Raw genomic sequence first — 20,150 nt, 5'->3', positions numbered from 1 at the left:
TTAGCAGTGGGATCAAGGCTGCTCTGCTTTCCTCTTTACGCAGCTTTCTCTCTCATTAATGATATATCTGTCGGCAGGTCTGCTTTAATAATGTGGGTCTTCCCCCAAATTACGCGGCAAGACTTCAAAAGCCTGGAGCGCCGCCCAGTCATCTCGCAGACAAGAGACGGACTCAGGGGAGACAGGAGGCCAATTGGGAGACAGGAGGGTGGAAAAGAGACTGAGATGCCAGCATTGTCTATGATCTGTGTAGCGGCCATGTTGAGAAAGTGCTTTGATACTTTGGTTTGTGTTGTTCTAAGCTTATTTTAAAACCTTCATCTGTGTATTAAACTGAGGAACAGTTAACTTCCGTTATGAAATATTTTCATGGGCTATGATACAAAGCAGAAAGTTCAAATTGATTGTCTTTTTTCTATGTGTAGTAGCCATACAAAACTTCTCAAAGGGGTTTTATTATGCCCCACTGATTGATACCTCTCTTGTCAGCAGGGCTGGGTATCCTTTGGGGTTATTTCGATACCGGTGCCAAAACGGTGCCTGAACCAATACTTTTGAGCCACAAAATTATGGTGAACGACTCTAGAAAATTTTTTTACTTGACAATATTTTAATCATTTTAATTGAACAATATAATTAAAGTTTAAAGTAAACATCAATTAATGTTTTATTCATTTGAATTGATTTACATTAATATATTTCTTCTGATCATTTGTTTCCTGGCATGAATTTAAGATTTGTATTATGCAATTAACATTACATTAGCTTACTACTAACCTGTGGAAAGGCTGTTATCAAAATCAGCGAACACCTTTTTTTTTTAGGGTTGTGACTTAATTTACATGGACATCATATTTGCCTTAATCTGAATAAGACAATACTGTGATTAAGGTGTTTATATGAGTTGCTTTTTGAATGTTCCTTTCATGATCTCGCTTTACATGTTATAGCTCATAGATTGGTTAACGTCATTGTATCATCACGCTATCCACGTTTCCTCCAGATTTTCATGTAATTTCGGGTGTTTCATTGTTATTTTTTTCAATTTTAACTGCAGTTTGGCAATTTTACTTTTATACTAAGACAAACTGAGGCATTTTATTTGTATATGAAGAAGTGGTGGGCCGTTATCGGCGTCACCGTGCTGCGTTAACGCGAGACTCTTATCGGGCGATTAAAAAATAATAGCCGTTAATTTATTCTCAAAGTTGGGTTGGGAGCTGGGTCTGTTCTACACAAGCTATGATGACTTTCACCTTGATATTTTAACGCGGATGTATACCTGGCCAAATTGCACTGTAGGTGGCGAGAACAAGTCTTTGAACCTGTGTGTATTCCTACTGTGAAATTACCACATTAAACGTGACGTGCTAACATTGATGCAGTTCACTAGAGTGAATCTGATTAATGTTAGATCCACATCTAACTATCAGGCACCTGTAGAGTTTATGCGTTCGAGTAAAAAACCTATACAAATAAAATGGACCGGGTGCTTTTTAAAATGAATGACGGTGAATGAAAATCAAACCGGTGAGCCGTCTAACAAAAAAGTGCCCCTCTGAATCAAATCAGCAGGATGCCCTTCTGGATCTTTCACTTACTTCAAAGACACTACTGACTACGATTACATGGACGTCTGTAATCTAGTTATTTTCCTTAATAGACAATAATACAACAAAGGTGTTTGCGTGAAGTTCTTTCGTGTAAAAGTGTCCTGTAATTTGGGTGACTTTAACTGCAGTTCGGCAGTTTCACATTCACTCATGAACATTTCATTCATGCCCCCGTGACAAACTGGGTTATTAGACGCAAATAAGGAGTAAGGACTGAGTAAGAGTCTTAGGGAATTTAATAATGCACACCAAATTTAAAGAAAAAACTTCCGCATTTGGCGATGTGTGAGTGTGTGCACGGTCCTTTACTGACAGCCGTGTGTGTGGATCTTGTCGGAAAATTTGCGAAAAGTTCTACATGATGGTAATAGCTTGATTGCAGTGTTTACTTCAATAATGCCACTATTATATGCATACTCCACGTCTTAATTCCATTTCTGTTTAGTTCAGTTTTGACTTTAGTCGAATTAAGATAATCAAAAATCGCTGTTTGGAGCTTGTGTAGGCCTACAGTTCAAATTTAATGTTTAACTGAATAAACAGTCAGTAAACACAAGTACATCTTATTGAACATAATTTATTTTCATCAACAATTATCATAGTAGAACAGTTTCTCAAGCAGTTTGTGATGCATTTTGGAAACAGAAGATGAGCCCCTGGTCTAATGTTCTCAAAGACTAACTTTTAGTCATTATTTGGGTAGCACACATATTCTGAATGGCTTCGGCAGAATTCAAATGAGCCATTTTAATCTAGATTAATTCCAAGATTACAGTGTGATTAATCTAGATTAATTTTTTTTTTATCTATGCCCACCTATAATATGAAGTAAGGACTGGTGGAAGAGTGTCCTATATAAAAACTCTGCATTTCGTTACTTGGGTGTCACTGGTCCTTCAAGTTATTCAAAAAATCTCTGTTTACATGATAGAATCTTAATCAGAGAGTATTGTCTCTAAATCATATTAAAATTGGAATATTGGTGTCCATAAACGGAGTCAGTGAAAGTGCCAGATGATGTCGCAAGCTGTCAAAAACATCTTTCTGTGCCTTTAAGTTGAGTCTATGCACCCTCAAATGTTTTATTAAGTTTGACGTGTTTCCCCCCTAGCACGCAACTTTAGTAAAGTGTCTGCTTCACATTGCTGTGTCATAATAGTTGCTTGTAAAATATAGCCATGTTTAGAATGCAGATTTGATGAACGCGATTATGCGTGTTGATGAATCTGAAGCGAGTCGGTTACTGGATAAGCTGTTCTGCGCACGTTGTCTACGTGCGTGCGTTCCCTGAGCAACTAGAACAAACATCTAACATCCCCAATGGAGTCCGTATCCCTTAAAGTTGTTTAGTATTAAATGTTTAGAGATGTTTAGAGGTGTGATGCAAAGTGTACCTATGTGTGCCTTTGACGTACGCCTTGATGCTTCTTCCGTCCTTGTCGCAGCACCAGTGCCACCGAAATTCATATGCTGATTCGATCCGGTTTTTACCGGTTACATACCTCTCCCTCCAAAATATGACATGTGTTCTGAATGAACCATTAGAGTGTGTCTTGGAAAAGATTCACCAGTTCAGTTTTAAATATTATCAATGGCGCCAATTTTGAATTTTCATTTCAGAACTGGACCATATTAAACTTATTCATGGATGTTAAATGACATTTTAGAAGGGAATACATTTTTGATACAATACAAGCACTGCCTCAACACTTAAACGTTTATAGATAAACGTTTGATAAACATTAGGGTAGTAATTTTCAGGAAAAGAGTTAAAAATATATTAAACACTGTTTTTTAAGTCCTTCTGTCTACGGAAGGCCAAAGAAAAAATTGGAACTGGAGCGGGAAAAAAGCATCTCTTTGTCATGGCGACAACCCGTTTTTCTCTAGGGCAGTTAAACCAGCCCTCATTAAGATTGTTGCATATTTTGCAGATGGCAAATTCGTGTGATCTACGTTCTCTGGTGGAATGCAATAAGAGACATTTTAACGGTCTTCACTTTGCAATAATAAACACTTTTGTTTTCCATTTTGCTGTTAAACTAAACTGTTAGATATCTAAATAAAATAATCTTTCCCAACAAGGTTCGTCATTCATAAAATTTTAAAGACTTTTCTTAGACAATTGGCTTTCCAGAAATGTAAAAGAATGAGCACAGGTACATGAACCATTCACACAGAAACAAAGTCACTCTGCTTGTGTTTCACATATGAGGCCCTTTGACAATTCAAATGATTTTAAACATAAGAAACGTAAACAGTTTGGGTAAATCACAGATTAATTCTTACTTTGACGAATATCAAATCCAGGTGGCTGAGTGAGTCCGTCCACAATGAGCTGTAGAGTCTCAGGTGTAGTGTTGAGAGATTTGGCCAAGACATCCAGACCACTGCTCCTCACACTGCTCTCAATGCTCTGCCTGAGCGCAGAACTGCCCATTTGATCCAATCTGCCCGCTACTTGAGTCAAAAACCTGAATGAAGCAAGACCATTTGAAAATTATTGTAGTGACAAAACAGGATTTATCGGATTTTTGGGGCAGTTCTTGACACCTGATTCACATGTGACCTTCCCAACATGCATACAGCACAACAGAAGTTGTAAATTGGACCAAAACAAGCATTTATAGCTAAAAGGTACATTTTTTTCCCTGAAAAATAACTAAAGAGATAAACATAATTTGTCAGCTATGGTGTGTGAATTACATTTAGACTAAATTTGCATTTTGGACCCTCAAAATTGGTCTATGTTGAGCCACATTTGTGCACTTTAGAATCTTGAACTGTTTTTCCACTAAATGTTAAATGGGTTGTTTAACAGCATCAACAACATCTGCAAAGTTATGACACTCAAAGTTCACACAAAATGATTTGACATTGATTTGAATTGCCTTTTTATGGTCTACAACAAAAGCATGTTAGAGACTAACATGACCAGAAAATACCTGGCTTACCACCCCTTTAATTGTGGTTCATTGGCTGAAGTCAGTTACGTACACTACCCGAAAAAAGTTTTAGGAACAACATATAACAACATAATAAACTTGACTTCTAGTTGATCATTTGGTATCAGAAGTAGCTTATATGAAAGGCAAAGGCCTCTAGATTACGCTTATTTCACCAAAATAAAATATGATCATGGCTTGAATTTTAATTATTTAATTAGGACAGTAAGGTCTGACTCTTAAGTCTGAAGTCTTGTCACTTAACAGAAATAATGTCCAGTATAGAATATAAAGTCAAGGTGCAGTGGAAAAAGAATTAATATTGTGTATGACTCCTATGAACTTGGAGGACTGCATCCATTTATCTTTGCAATGACTCAAATAACTTATTAATAAAGTCATCTGAAATGGCAAAGAAAGTGTTCTTTCAGGACTTCCAGAGTTCATCAAGATTCTTTGGATTCATCTTCAATGCCTCCTCCTTCATTTTACCCCAGACATGCTCAATAATGTCTTGTGACTGGGCGGGTTCTAATAGGTCTTCTGCAGTATTTGTGATGATTGGGATGAAGTTCAACAGATGATTCATCTGAAAAATCTACCTTCTGCCACTTTTCCAAATGATCAACTAATCAAGTTATAATTTTTTGCTCTTACAATTGGGGTCGAGGACAAGACTTTTGTCAGGTAGCGTACTGTACATTTAGGATATTTCACCCAAAAATGTAAATTATGTAAATTTACTCACCCTCCACTGGCTCTAAACCTGTTTGAGTTTCATTCCACCCAAATAATATATACTGAAGTATGTTGGAAACCAGCGGCCATTGACATTCATAGAATTTTTTTTTCGTTCCAGTGGCTTCCAATTCAATTGTCAATAGATGTCAATAGAATAGCGCTAGCATTTACAGCGAGGGAATGACATCTGATTTGGTACAGAGTTGATAAGCACAAATATTCGGCAAAATTAACGTTAAAGTGAGCTTAGTTCGTCTGACAGGTCAATTTGCGATAGCACCCCATGGATATTGGATAAAATGAAATGGCCAAGCATCCAGCCCCAAATATACAGCTATCTCATTCAAACTCCAAGTGATTTTACAAGAGAGAAGTTAAAGACCTACAAGTCTTTGGATGCCAACAATTTTGCTCTGTGTGGTCATGTGCAAGAAATAATGCTCCATGATTACCAGATTCAAAACTTTGTAGTGCTAAAAACCGAGGTTCTGCCAAGCCAAAGACAAGGAAAAAAGACAGAACTGTACAAGGCCTGGGTTATTATCAACAAACAAAACAACTGCATTCTGACAGCGAACTCCACCAGGGTATGTGAACTTACATGTTTACATTTCATTCTTAGCATTTAAAACAAGTAATGTGTATGATTCAGCATAGCATGAACTTACAGGTACCTGATATGAAATAAGAACTGCAGAGTCGAGCATTTTTAATTAGGTCGTCACTTCATTCAGCTCCCTTTTAGCCAAAGACGTCTGCGGTTGGCATTAAAAGCAGTGGTGTACGGTGTTCGAATTTAGCATCCTACTGAACAACATGACATGTTTGTAATTGCAACCGATCTTTTTTTGCAACCGGGGACTCGTGTGACGTCATTTGTGACATAGGTTGGTAATTCCTCTATTGCTTCTGGTTTTCCAACCCTCTTCATAATACCTTGTTATGTGACAAATTTAGTTAAGAAGCACACGATCAATACCTTGAGGAAAATTAAATTATTTTTTGTGTGAAATAACCCTTTAAGTTCATTTAAAATAAAATCTTCTCTAAATGTAAGAAACAGTCCACCCAGAAACACACACATACGCAGACACACACACTTGACTGAGATGCTGTGGTAAGACAGTGAGGTTTGTTGAGGTCCATGGGAGGTGGTGTCTTAATGAATGGCTTTTTAATAGCTCTTTTTAGAGCCCAGCGCACGTGGAGGAACTCCCCCGACACCAGCGTGGAGCCTCAAGGCCGACACACAGAGCAAAGACTGCAAGAGGAGGCAGATAGAGGAGGGGAGGTGAGACTAATTACACCCTAAATCTTGATTTCTAGAGTCCCAGAGATGAAAACTTTGTCTCCCTCCATAAATCTAAGTGCCTTGTGAGCCCTATACATTAAAGAAAAAGGTTAGTAGCTGAGGCTTGATCAGTGAAGTGGTAACACAGACCAAACAGCCAGTAAAAAAAAAGAACCAGACATGGCCTATTACTTGGCACAGCCTATAATCTCTGGCTCAGGATCAGTCTATATATTCATGATCTGATCACGAACTGTAATGCTGAGACACGGCTTAAACCTCAGACTGTGCTGCACAGAAGGTCACTTAAGGCAATTTACTGCAAATTTAAATACAGCATTAAAACACAAAACGTAGGCTTTTTTTAAGCACATGTGATTGCAATGAAATTACTATTTAAATACAAATGTATATTAAATATGGATATAAATCCCCATTGGTGACTTTTTACAATTCCATAGATAGCCAAAAATGGAGCCATTTTAGATGTGCTTTGTTAAAATTAAGTACAAATTTTTTATGTTTTTGATTATGGCACTTTCATTTTCATTTTAAATTACAAATAATTTCCAAAAACCTTCAACACATTTGTAATTACTGTAACTAAAAGGTCTAATACTGAAAGATGGTTTTAAGATAAATAATAACTTAATTATATGGCTGTCTAGAAAACTTGATTCTGATTGGTCAGTCACGACATTCCAAGGAATGTTATTTCAAGATAACAACTGCTAAATATTGAAGACTCATTCAGGAACTTCAAATCACCAGGAACTTCAAATTCCCGACAGTAAATACATTCAAATATGTAAGTGTTTTTTTAACAGTTTTTTTACTGTTTGGTGGCGTCTTGTGAATAAATAATACTTCGCTTTGCCTCAGGCTGCCAATAAGCCTGTTAGGCTTTATCCTGCCATAATAACCTCCTGGAAGTACTTTATTTAAAACTTAACAAATATTATTACATCACACACTCACCACAAAAAAGCATGGTGAGTCTGTATAAATAATGTAATGACATTTGCATCTAGATGAGAGAAAGATGGATATATATTTTTTAAGGTTTAAGGTCAATAAATTTGTTAAAAATTTAAGGTTATCATTTTATAGGTCTATTATGTTCCAAAAAGCATTACTATAAGTAAATTTAAACTCCTACACCAGCTAAACACCCTCTGGTCTTCCAGCCCCAGAAGCCACTCCCCTCTCTTGTTATTGGTTGACCTTAAAAGTATTGACAAAACATTTGAATAGAATGCTCTAATTGTTTTAACTGTTCCAACATGCTCTAAATGTTTTGGTCGTTTATATTTTGGGGAGAGATAAGCAAAGAAACGGCTTGCTTTAAATGTAAAAACAACATACTGTACAAAAATGCCAGTACATAATTCCTATTATTGTAATATATGCCCGAGTAAGAGAGTGCTATACCATCTACAAACATACACACAGAGGCATATGTCCTGCAAGAAGCCTGTAGGGGGTCAGTATAGCCATCCAGAGGTGGAATGCAGGGGCCGTGGGCATTACAGGAATGTGAGTTTTGGCGGAGCTGCTGAGCCAGTGTGCTGATGGATGACCAGCGCTGTGCCAGCCTGACGCCAGCGCAGCTGTCCTCGCCGTGACTGACAGGGCAGGTGGGCTCAAGCACCACCCACTTCCTGCTCCAGACAGGGAGCTTGACAGACACAGTGACAGGCAAATCTGCTCACACTCATGTTTTTGTAAGTAGAGAGGCAAATTTGCACTGTTCAAGCTCATATACAGCACTAACACATTGAACAGATCATTATTTGGTTGCAAGCCGTATGCCTAAATAAGTGTACGCTTGACAGGAAAGATGTTGGTACGGTGTAATTTTAAACTGTGTCCTGACATTAACAAGATAAAATTATATAAAATGAACAAATCTATATGGCTGACATGGTGGCTCAGTGGTTAGCACTGTCGCCTCACAGCGAGAAGATCGCTGGTTCGGGTCCCGGCTGGGTCAGCTGGCATTTCTGTGTAAAGTTTGCATGTTCTCCCTGTGTACGTGTGGGTTTTCTTCCGGGTGCTCCGGTTTCTCCCACAGTTCAAAGACATGCGCTATAGATTTATTGAATAAACTAAATTGGCCATAGTGTATGTGTGTGAATGAGTGTGTATGGGTGTTTCCCTGTACTGGATTGCAGCTGGAAGGACATCCGCTGTGTAAAACATATGCTGGATAAGTTGGCGGTTCATTTTGCTGTGGTGACCCCTGATTAATAAAGGGACTGAGTTGAAGAAAAATTGATGAATGAATGAACAAATCTATACATAAAATAATATAAAACAATTAAATTAATTAGAAAATAAATATCTAAGATAAAAATAAAATAAGATAAAACAAATAAACTAAGATAAAAAAAAATCAAATCAAGAACTATAAAATAAAATAATCTTTACAAGGCAGTATAATATACAGTGCTCAACATATAAAAGTACACTCCTCACAGATCTCTTTTAAATTCATATTTTCTATAGGATGCCTTACAATAATATTTATGTGCTTTAGATTAGTCAGTACCAAAGCCAAAACTGGAACCAATCTAACAAAAAACTTAAGATCAGAGTCCAAGAATGAGTAAATCCAAGTTAATATGCTGGGGGAAATATTAAATAAAACTTTAATAAACAGAACAAATCAAGACAAACGTAAAAAAAAAATAATAATTAATCTATTTGAAAATGTGTAGTTTGTGTTTTGTTTGATTGCAATAACTAATTTGAGTTTAAAGATATTATCTTTCTATTCATAAAGACGTTAGGTGTACAAATTCTTATATAACTGTAATTAAAATTAGTTATGTTCATTCACGAACATAAAATATTTATTTTTTCGAAAGGAGGTGTACTCTTTTATGCTGAGCAATATATATATTAACATGTATATATTACATATATTACATACATACATACACATATATATATATATATATATATATATATATATATATATATATATATATATATATATATATATATATATATATATATATATATATATATATATATATAACATGTAATACAGTTTTTAAAAAGGGGTTTAAAAAAAGCATTTCTATACTGAATTTTTATATTCTCTGAAGAAAATATTAATGTCGGTCCAATTAGAATAAATTACAAACATATTACATATAAATTCACACACCCAATTCATAAACTCACAACACGATTCGTAAATTCACAAACCTAATTCATAAACTCAAGACACGATTCGTAAATTCACAAATCCAATTCATAAACTCAAAACATGATTCATTAATTCACAAATCCTATTCCTAAACTCAAAACTTGATTTGTAAATTCACAAACCCAAGTCCGAACTCAAAAAATGACTCAAAACACTATTTATAATTTCACAAGTCCAATTCATAAACTCAAAACACGATTCATTAATTCACAAACCCAATTCGTAAACTCAAAACATTTTTATTTATGTTACATTTGTGTGTATGTGTTCATAAAACATGTTTCACTAATAACTTCCACACTAAAACGGAATAGAAATTTATAATACAATGCTAACATACACTCACCGGCCACTTTATTAGGTACACCTTACTAGTACTAGGTTGGACCGCCTTTTGCCTTCAGAACTGCCTTTATCCTTTGTGGCATAGATTCAACAAGGGAATACTGGAAATATTGGTACTAATGGGGCCAAAGTGTTCCAAAAATATCCCCCACACCATTACACCACCACCATCAGCCTGAACTGTTGATACAAGGCAGGATGGATCCATGCTTTCATGTTGTTGACACCAAATTCTGACTCTACCATCCGAATGTCACAGCAGAAATCGAGACTCATCAGACCAGGCAATGTTTTTTCCAATCTTCTATAGTCCAATTTTAGTGATTTTGTTCAAATTTAAGCCTCAGTTTCCTGTTCTTATCTGACAGAAGTGGCACACGGTGTGGTCTTCTACTGCTGTAGCCCATCTGCCTCAAGGTTGGATGTGTTGTAGGTTCAGAGATGCTCTTCTGTATACCTCTGTTGTAACGAGTGGTCATTTGAGTTACTGTTGCCTTTCTATCAGCTCGAACCAGTCTGTCCATTCTACTCTGACCTCTGGCATCAACAAGGCATTTGCGCCCACAGAACTGCCACTCACTGGATATTTTCTCTTTTTCAGACCATTCTCTGTAAATCCAAGAAATGGTTGTGCATCAAAATCCCAGTAGATCAGCAGTTTCTGAAATACTCAGACAAGCCCGTCTGGCACCAACAACCATGCCACGTTCAAAGTCATTGAAATCACCTTTCTTCCCTATTCTGATACTCAGTTTGAACTGCAGCAGATTGTCTTGATCATGTCTACGTGCCTAAATGCATTGAGTTGCTGCCATGTGATTGGCTGATTAGAAATTTGCATTAACAAGCATTTGGACAGGTGTACTTAATAAAATGGTCGGTGTATGTACTGTATGCTCTGATTCACTTCACAAACATCCTTAGATTCCATTTTATCTTTACGTTTTATCTTTATACTTTATATTTCATCATATAAATAAGTTTTGTATAGATCACCTGTGCTTTTGAGACCCGAAAAATAGGATGGTGTGGGTGGTTGCCAGGGTGTTGCTTTGTGGTTACTAGGATGCTACAAGTAGTTGTTAGGGAATTGCTATGCAGTTGCAAGGTGGGTGGTTTCTACTGCACGTCATCGATATATGTTTTTGAATCAAAAATATAATATATTGTAATCTGTTTTTCATCCACAAGGAAAAATACTATTTTTACAAAAGGTATGTGAGGAAACAACACAAACAGCATGGCATGAGTTATGAATCAAAGTATAAGAACAAATCCAGGGCCTAGAGACTGCTGGTGACAGACTTTTGACCTGTGAACACACAGAAGTTCAATGTCAGGAGCAGCTCTTCGTGCTCCCTTTGAAACATCTAAAGGTTCTGGAGCAGAACTAGATCTAGTGCAACAGAAAATAATCACAGACTCCATTGGCCCTTTGAGTTATGAGGTGATGAAAATGCAAAGAGTAACAGACATGCAAGCACACACTGTGGATGAATTCCAGCTTGTCTCTCAAGTAAAAGATTTGATGAAAGAAAGAGAGAACAGATTCATTCAAGGGACACAAAGCTCTGCAGCCTCCAGAGCAACAAAGGCACAACTGGTTAAACCTTGACTCTCAAGATGCCATTTAGACTAGTGCGTTTTAGAGCAATCTCAGTCAACACTATACAGGCTAAAACACATAATATGTGTTCATTCATGCTCACTGGGCATGCACGCATTTCACCGACATCAGTACTTGCAGTGTACTGGTTGTGTAATAGCCATATGAGAGGGGCTTGACAAATCAGGGAATGATATACAATATACAATATACAATATGGTCTGTTTTCAAGGGTGCAAGATGCTGGAGTAGTGGACACCAGTTATAACTGAAAACCTGTATGTTTTAAAACAAAATGCACTAGTGTCAACTGCACCTGAATTTCAGAGAACCCACATAGACACAAATTTGGAGATTGGTAAAACTGGTAAAATGATATGGTCCTATAATAATAATAAAAATAATAATAATAATAATAATATGAAATATTTCTTATTTTTACGGCGTCATAGTGGCGCAGTGGGTAGCACGATCGGCTCACAGCAAGAAGGTTGCTGGTTCACATGCCGGGTTGGTCATTTTGTATTTCTTTGTGGAGTTAATGTGTGCATGTTCTCCCCGTGTTCGCATGAGTTTCCTCCGGGTGCTGTGGTTTCCCCCACAGTCCAAAGACATGTGCTATAGGTGAAATGAATAAGCTAAATTGGCTGTGTACGAGTGTGAATGAGTGTGTGTGGATATTTCCCAGTGTTGGGTTGCGGCTGGAAGGGCATCCGCTGTGTAAAACATATGCTGGATAAGTTGGCGGTTCATTCCGCTGTGTTGACCCACTTGTAAAACTTGATATTAAAATAAATAAAATAATTTTCATCGTTCTCTGTTTTCTGATCCATTTAATGCAAATAAATAATAATAATAAATCTATTAAAAAATGTCTAAATATTTTCTAAATAATAAAAATGTGTGAACCGGAATTTTTTTAAACAGTTTCATTTTTAAATCTGAATTTTACATTTACTAAAGTAGCCAATTTTCTTCCTGAGGTAAAAAAAAAACTATACTGTACACTATTTACAATCAATATTTACACTTAATAACAGCTATTACTAACAACAAACAATACTTTTTATACTATTTACTAAACTAGATTAAATGACAAATATATAATTATTTGGCTTCATCATTTCATGTTTGTTCATGTTTAAGTGAATTAAATCTTATTGTAAAGTGTTACCAAATGAACAATTAAAACATACTGACAAATTACTAAAGCACTGTTTTATACTGTATAATACTGTAATTAAAACTAAGAACCAATCTATTCCAAACAAATCTACCGAAAACACTGTTCCCATTTGCTCACCGTATGCCAAGTGTTAAAAAAAACAAGCATAAAACCAGAACCAAATTGCCAGCGGAAAATTAATTGAGAATTCAGACCCAAGTTTAGTGTCCTGACAACGCCTGCTTGTAAATGACATTCGCACATATACCTGTGCCCAGTACTTGCATCAGTTTCAACAAATTACTCAACCACCCAAACAACCGAGAGCAAGTACCCATCATGCTCCAGCAGTTCTTCACAGATTTTCATGATGTTGGTCAGGGACGCCGTGTTTCCCCTCCAGCTGTCCCTCTGGAGCGCCAGAATTGGCACCGGGACAGAATGGAGAGAAAGAGGAGTGATTTATGAAGAGCTACAGTGTGGCGGGCGATCGGCCCAAGGGCTCATGTTTCTAGAGGGGGTCTCAGCTGGGCTTATGTTTCCCTCTGGTGTGTTAGTGTTTAGGGGGTACCAGGGCTGCTGCTCTTTTGGATCCAGGAGAGCGGAGTGGACTTTATCCTCTGGTCGTAATGAGAAGCAGCTCTGCAGAGGAGCGTTATGGAACCGTAAGATACTGGGTGGGCCTGAAGATAGAGGTTATCCAGACACAATGAGGCTGTTTTTAGTGTGTGGTCCCCTTTAGCAGTAGCCCTGAAGTTAATTCGTTATCATCAGTGAATGGAAGACATTTGATAGCAAGCCTCCGATGATTCGGTAATTGAGAAAAATGAATTACTAATAGTGGACTGAAAATGATGGAAAGGTACTCAGGCTCAACTTGGCAATGCTCATAGCGAGTTGGTTGGATGGCAGGCTGGCTGGTTGGTTGATTGGCTGGCTGGCTGGTTGGTTAGTTGGATGGACGGATAGATGGTTGGTTGGATGCTTGGTTTGCTGACTGGATGGTTGGTTGGCGGGCTGGCTGGCTGGTTGGTTGGCTGGTTGGTTGGTTGACTGGTTGGTTGGTTGGATGGTTGGTTGGCTGACTGGATGGTTGGTTGGCAGGCTGGCTGGTTGGCTGACTGGATGGTTGGTTGGCTGGTTGACAGGGTGGTTGGTAGTTTGGCTGGTTAATTGGCTGTTTGGCTGGCTGGCTGGCTGGCTGGCTGGCTGGATGGTTGGTCAGATGGTTGGATGGATGGATGGTCGGTCGGTCGGTCGGTCGATTGGTTGATTGGTCGGTCGGTCGGTCAGATGGATGGATGGATGGATGGATGGTTGGTTGGTTGGTTGGTTGGTTGGTTGGTTGGTTGGTTGGCTGATTGGTTGGTTGAAGACAATAATGTATGCTTTAATTCACGCAAGAATGGCAACAGTCATCATTTATGTTATATCACCTATAGGGTTAAAATGATTAGTCTATATTGCCACAGATTAAATATTTTGAACAGAAGTCATTTTTGATGTAGAACAGTCTTGTATGACACAGTATGATGTGACTGCAATAATGCAGTGAGCAATTAGTTGCTGTAATGTTAGGCTAAGGCTCAATTCCAATTCTACCCCTAGCCCTTCCACTTTCTCCTATCCCAACGTTTCAAAAGTTTATTTAAACTTTTAAGCGTAGGGGAATGAGCCATGTAGCCCTTCAACTAAAAAATATTCAGGACTACATTACAAATGAAGGGGTATGCGAAATTTCCCAGAATAAACCAGCTTCTGCAGCAACATGGCTGCCTAAGTGAGCAAGGAGACCCACAAATGTAAAATAAGAGTTTTTCTACAAACACGCATCTGTTTTATTACATTCATAATGCCATTCATGCTTTGCAGTTCTCAAATTTAAAAAAAAAAGGCTGATACATTTGCTAACGATAGTTCCTTATAGTAACTGCTTACACAATACAGTAGTTCTACATAATATTAATTCTGATAACCAATGACTTGCCAAAAGCCTGTCAGCAAAGTCTAGCAATGAATTTGCTATTAAAAAACATGTCTGGTATAACATTAATGTTGTTTTCTTTTGGCTACATCCATGAATTTGAGTAGTGCTAATACATTGTACAGTTTTGTGTTTTTTTGCAAACTGAACCACCAGTCATATGTTCTGTATGAAACAGGGAGGCCCAAGGAAATACAGAGGCTTGTATGATTTCAAGCCGAAAACAAACAACATTGTCTAAAGTTCATTTACAGCGCAAAACAACTTCCAGGGTAAGTAATCTGTTAAACGTTACAGAGCTTGGGCCTTCTGTAATGACTACTGCAGACAACATCTCATATGACCGATGAGCTAGTGACGACATATGTGGGTTTAGCAGTGGTGTCTCATTTCTTAGAAGAATATTTTTTATCACTACCCCTTCACACTTTCTTTCAAGTGCCAAGGGGAAGGCATAGGGGTGTATAATAAAATTGAGATTTGGCCTAATTAAGCTATTCAACATGCAGTCGAATATTATAGAATAAACAGTATGCCACTCGTACAGTATATGTCACTTGTATAGTTTTGAATGGGGAAAAGTGTAACAGTCAATATGGTGAATGGAGCCCCGCCTTCTAGTACAAAAGCCAATCATCAGTCACTAAAAGACTGACGATTCTACTGGAGAGGAGATGTACAGTAGCATAATGTTACTTCAGGTTATGTACTTATGAGAGTAAAATAAAGTGAAATTAAATTATTATATTGTATTGCAATATTATTATGAACTAACAATTTAAATAGCCATTATTAATTACTACATAATATTATTAATAATTAACTATCATACATAAACATGATTTCTGTCTGGGAACCTGTCTGACTGATTTCTATCAGCTGTGCATAGGTGACAAGGGCTCATGTTTCCACACTCTTTAAGGCATCATGAAGCTGTCTGTGCAGTCACTATGGTAACACTTTATTTGAAGGGTGTTCATAAGACCTATATCATCATGATATGACACATTATGAATCTCAATGATATTTTAAGCGTGCTTATGACAACTGTCATTAAACGTCATTCGCTCAGTTGTCGTTTTAAACGCAAATAAGACATTGTTTGAGATATCTTTGTTATGACAACATGACATAAATACATCACAACCTGTCTTTGTAATGACAACTTGACATTACCAAGATATTTAATCTCTTTCAAGACATACTATCTAAAGTCTACTATCTGACTTTCTTTTGGAGGACACTAAAAACTTTATGAAAAAAATCATTACACTGTAATAAAAATATCTGTTATCTTAATAACAATTTATATAGTTGAGGTGAAGAAAAATATTAACAATATTGTTACAGAATTATTAGACAGAGAATTGACACTTTTAAAGAAAAAATTTGACAATGACAAATTCAGTTTGTTTTACTGAAAAAGTAATCCGAAAAATGGCACTCATGTTTATGGCAGATTTATGACAATTGATGGTGTCTTTGTAATTTTAAGCTTGTTTGACAAAGACATTGACAGGTTATGATAATATGTCAAGTTTTCATGACAAAGATTTCTCAAACACTAGCCCCTTTCACACACACAGACCTTGTGAACGGGCCCTTTTTGAAAATACCGGTAAATACATTCAGGCAATTTTACAGAAAGAGAAGTAACATTACTGGTAATTTGCTGGAATGCTGCTCTGCGATCGCAGATAGAAAATTGCCAGAAAGAGCACGTTCACACTGCTGCATTGCCTGCTACACAACAGAAAACGTGCTAGATAAAATACAGTTTTTCATTCAGAATTGTAGCATTATAAAGTGCTATAAAGTTTCCTAACTGGCGAATGACATGATCTAGTGGGTTGTCTATTGTCATCTTAAATGTGTACGTTCGTGATTTCAGGTGTGGCTTTGGACAGCAGGGATTGTGTTTCAAAGAAATATTAGGCTAACAGATAGCATTCAGGCAGATCACCTACTGCACCTTTAATGACAGTTGTCATAAAATCTTCATTTTCATGATGTATGTCATGTCATGATTATAAAGGTTTCATGAAGGTCTTATGATCACCCCTTTCAAGTAAACTGCAGTCTAATCTAAATAACCAAGTGTTAAAAAAATTTTAAATAACCACACTCTTCATGCTCTCGCAAGCTAATGAAACAACAACAACAACAACAACAACAACAACAACAACAATCAATTACTGGTCAACCGCAACATATCAGAGCTTGTTTTTATCATTTTACCATCCAAAGAAAAGGCTCCAAAAAAAAACATCAAAGCTAATACTTAAATACTAGCTGGTCCATCAGGGGGTCAGCGCAGCACATTGTGTATGTGTATTTGTGTGTGTATGAGTGGGAAGTGGTGAGGCTAAGGGTATCAAGTTCATCACATTAGAGCAACATGATCCGCCATTACCGTCCGCTGGCCCACGCTTCGCAAAGCGCCCGACGTGCAACAAAATCACTCACCAAATGGAGGAAGACAAGCTGCGTGTTTTCACATGCACAATGTGTGAGTGATTTAAGCCACCTCCTGTCCAGACAAACCAGCCGCTGATGCAGAGAGGAGCGCATTTCATTTCTATTCTCATTAACTCCTGCACGCATTTATATCTAAACAGAGCTGTGAATGAGAATGAGAGAGGAAGAGGAAAAACGTTCGTCCAACAATTTGCAAAAGGAAAGAGGATAAGCTGGTGAAACAGAGGACAAGAGTGATGAACCCGGTGCAGAAATGGGTTACAGATTGTTGGGAATATGTCAAGCTTGTCATCATCATTATAAAGCCATCGCTCAGACGGTTCTGCTCGCATCATTAGCCTCATGATTCCAGGCCTTGCAACATATTTGATACATTTTATTAGCAATACCCCAAATTCCTTCAGAGCCCCCAAGAAACCCTTGTTTAAAGTCCGCTACATTAGCTGGGCGCTACATTACCAACTCAGCACTGCTGGTGGCCATGTTTAATCAAATCCTGTTCCTCCAAGAAAAATACGCCTGCGCTCATGATGACAATTGGAGTGCAGCAATGTCCATTAGCGCAGCATTTGGTAACGATAGAGAATGGTGATAATACAAGGGACTGCAAGGGAGGCTTTTCTGCCTGGTTTAGTCGTAAATGAAGCCTAACGGAGAGAAATGAAAACAAACAGAAGGAGAGGAGAGAAGGGAGGATATGACAGGGTGATTATTCCCCCACTCCATGCCCCTAAGTGGCTTTATTAGACCTCTGACCCCAGAAGGCGCCTCTGACGAAAGATCAGGCAGAGAGTGAGTGGACAGACGTTCATTCACTCACACATGTGCACATACAGTGGGCTCCACGTGTCAAAGACCACCAGTGAAAGTGGCTATTTTAATGCTATCAATCAATGACGCAAGCATGTTTTATTTCTATATAATATTTAATACTAAAATTATGAAAATAATTATGATAATAGTGTCAGGCAATGTTCTGCCCTGACATTAGTAACAAATGAGTAATATAAACTAAACTAAGTAGGATAATTTATGCCATAAAATATCGAAAAATAATAAGTAAAGTGGATAATAAATATATACACATTGTATAATACAAATAGTATTAGTCTTGATATTAATGAATTAATGTTAATAATTCCACTCTGAATCACATAATTCTATTCATTTCATTCAAATATCAATTGCATTAATAATATTGTGCAATATATGTTGGAATATACTTGCGATGATTTCACATTTAATATGCAACAAAAAACGTGAAAATTAATGGGTCACATGCACATATCTATTCAAAATTCATTTAATTTAATTCTTTGTTAACTTTAATTTTGTCAGTAAACAGTTAATAATTGTTTAACAAGAATCTACTTGGCTTTATTGTTAATTTGGCTTTTACATAATTATAGTCATGACTTTCTATGCTATTTTTTGGTTTTATATAATACTTTAAAAAAACTTATAGGAATAGTTCATTTAAAAATAAAAATAAAAACATACTCCATAATTTACTCACCCTCAAGCCATCGTCGGTGAGACTTTTTTCTGTAAGATGAACACAGTCAGAGTAGTTTGAAATGTTATTCTGGGTCATCAATGCTGTATAACGCTCGGATGGTGGCCTTTATTTTGAAGCTTCCAAAAGTGCATAAATCCATCTTTAGCTGTGTATCTTAATTTGCCACCAAGGGGTTAACACGTCTCATGAAGTGGATCGATTGCTTTTTATAACTAAACTATAAAAGATTTTCAATGATATACTCCAATGACTCACTTTCAGCAGTGGTTGAATACACATTATCAGACCCCCTGATTTTTCACAAACATTTTTGTAATTTTTTCGATAAAAATGACTGAAATTTGCAGACAATTTTGCAATTAAAATATAAACAGTTGAGGTCAGAATTATTAGACCCCCTTTGATTTTTTTTTTTTTTTTTTTTTTATATTTCTCAAATGATGTTTAACAGAGCAAGGAAATTTCACAGTATGTCTGATAATGTTTTTTTTTCTTCTGGAGAAAGTCTTATTTGTTTTATATCGGCTAGAATAAAAGCAGTTTTTAATTTTTTTAAAACTATTTTAAGGTCAAAGTAGTCTTCAGAACAAACCATTGTTATACAATAACTTGCCTAATTACCCTAACCTGCCTAGTTATACTAATTAACCTAGTTAAGCCTTTAAATGTCATTTTAAGCTGTATAGAAGTCTTGAAAAATATCTAGTCAAATATTATTTACTGTCATCATGGCAAAGATAAAATAAATCAGTTATTAGAGATGAGTTATTAAAACTATTATGTTTAGAAATGTGTTAAAAAAACTCTCCGTTAAACAGAAATTGGTGGAAAAAAATAAACAGGGGGGCTAATAATTCTGACTTCAACTGTATATAAATGTAAAAAATTATTATGGATTGCCATAAAACTGGTCAATGGCAGGGAAGCATTTTCTCTCGTTATGAAATAGTTTATCGATTTGACGCACACCATAATACCAGCCATACATGTAAAGCACAAATAATGTCGTTCGATTCAGTCACGTCCAGCGGCCGTCATTTGTGAACAAATCTTCATCTGTTTGTTACATTTCTCCATTTGTTAGATGTTTGCTCCAACTTTTTTTTGCAGTCTGAAGTACGTCAAACACACAAAACGCCCAATTTGTGCCACAGGATGTCTATATCTCATCTTTGCTATGACTTTACATGTAAATGTAAAAAATTTCTTTTTTTTCGAGACACTTAAATCCATCACGTGTTCTGCG

The 20,150-nt window shown here is 36.7% G+C and overlaps 1 protein-coding gene across 3 annotated transcripts in view; it reads right to left on the bottom strand.

Moving 5' to 3' along the window:
- The window catches only part of srbd1 (S1 RNA binding domain 1), a 118,999-nt gene that overhangs the window by 4,823 nt on the left and 94,026 nt on the right, over positions 1–20,150 (bottom strand). For all 3 annotated transcript variants that reach the window (XM_056470235.1, XM_056470234.1, XM_056470233.1), the window contains one exon: positions 3,903–4,087. In XM_056470235.1, coding sequence (XP_056326210.1) covers positions 3,903–4,087 — 185 coding nt within the window. The remainder of the gene's footprint in view (positions 1–3,902; positions 4,088–20,150) is intronic.

This window comes from Danio aesculapii, chromosome 13 (assembly GCF_903798145.1).
Source record: "Danio aesculapii chromosome 13, fDanAes4.1, whole genome shotgun sequence".
NCBI classification, from domain to species: domain Eukaryota; kingdom Metazoa; phylum Chordata; class Actinopteri; order Cypriniformes; family Danionidae; genus Danio; species Danio aesculapii.
Note: the sequence above shows the minus strand (reverse complement) of the source record. Positions and strands in the feature narration are given on the sequence as shown.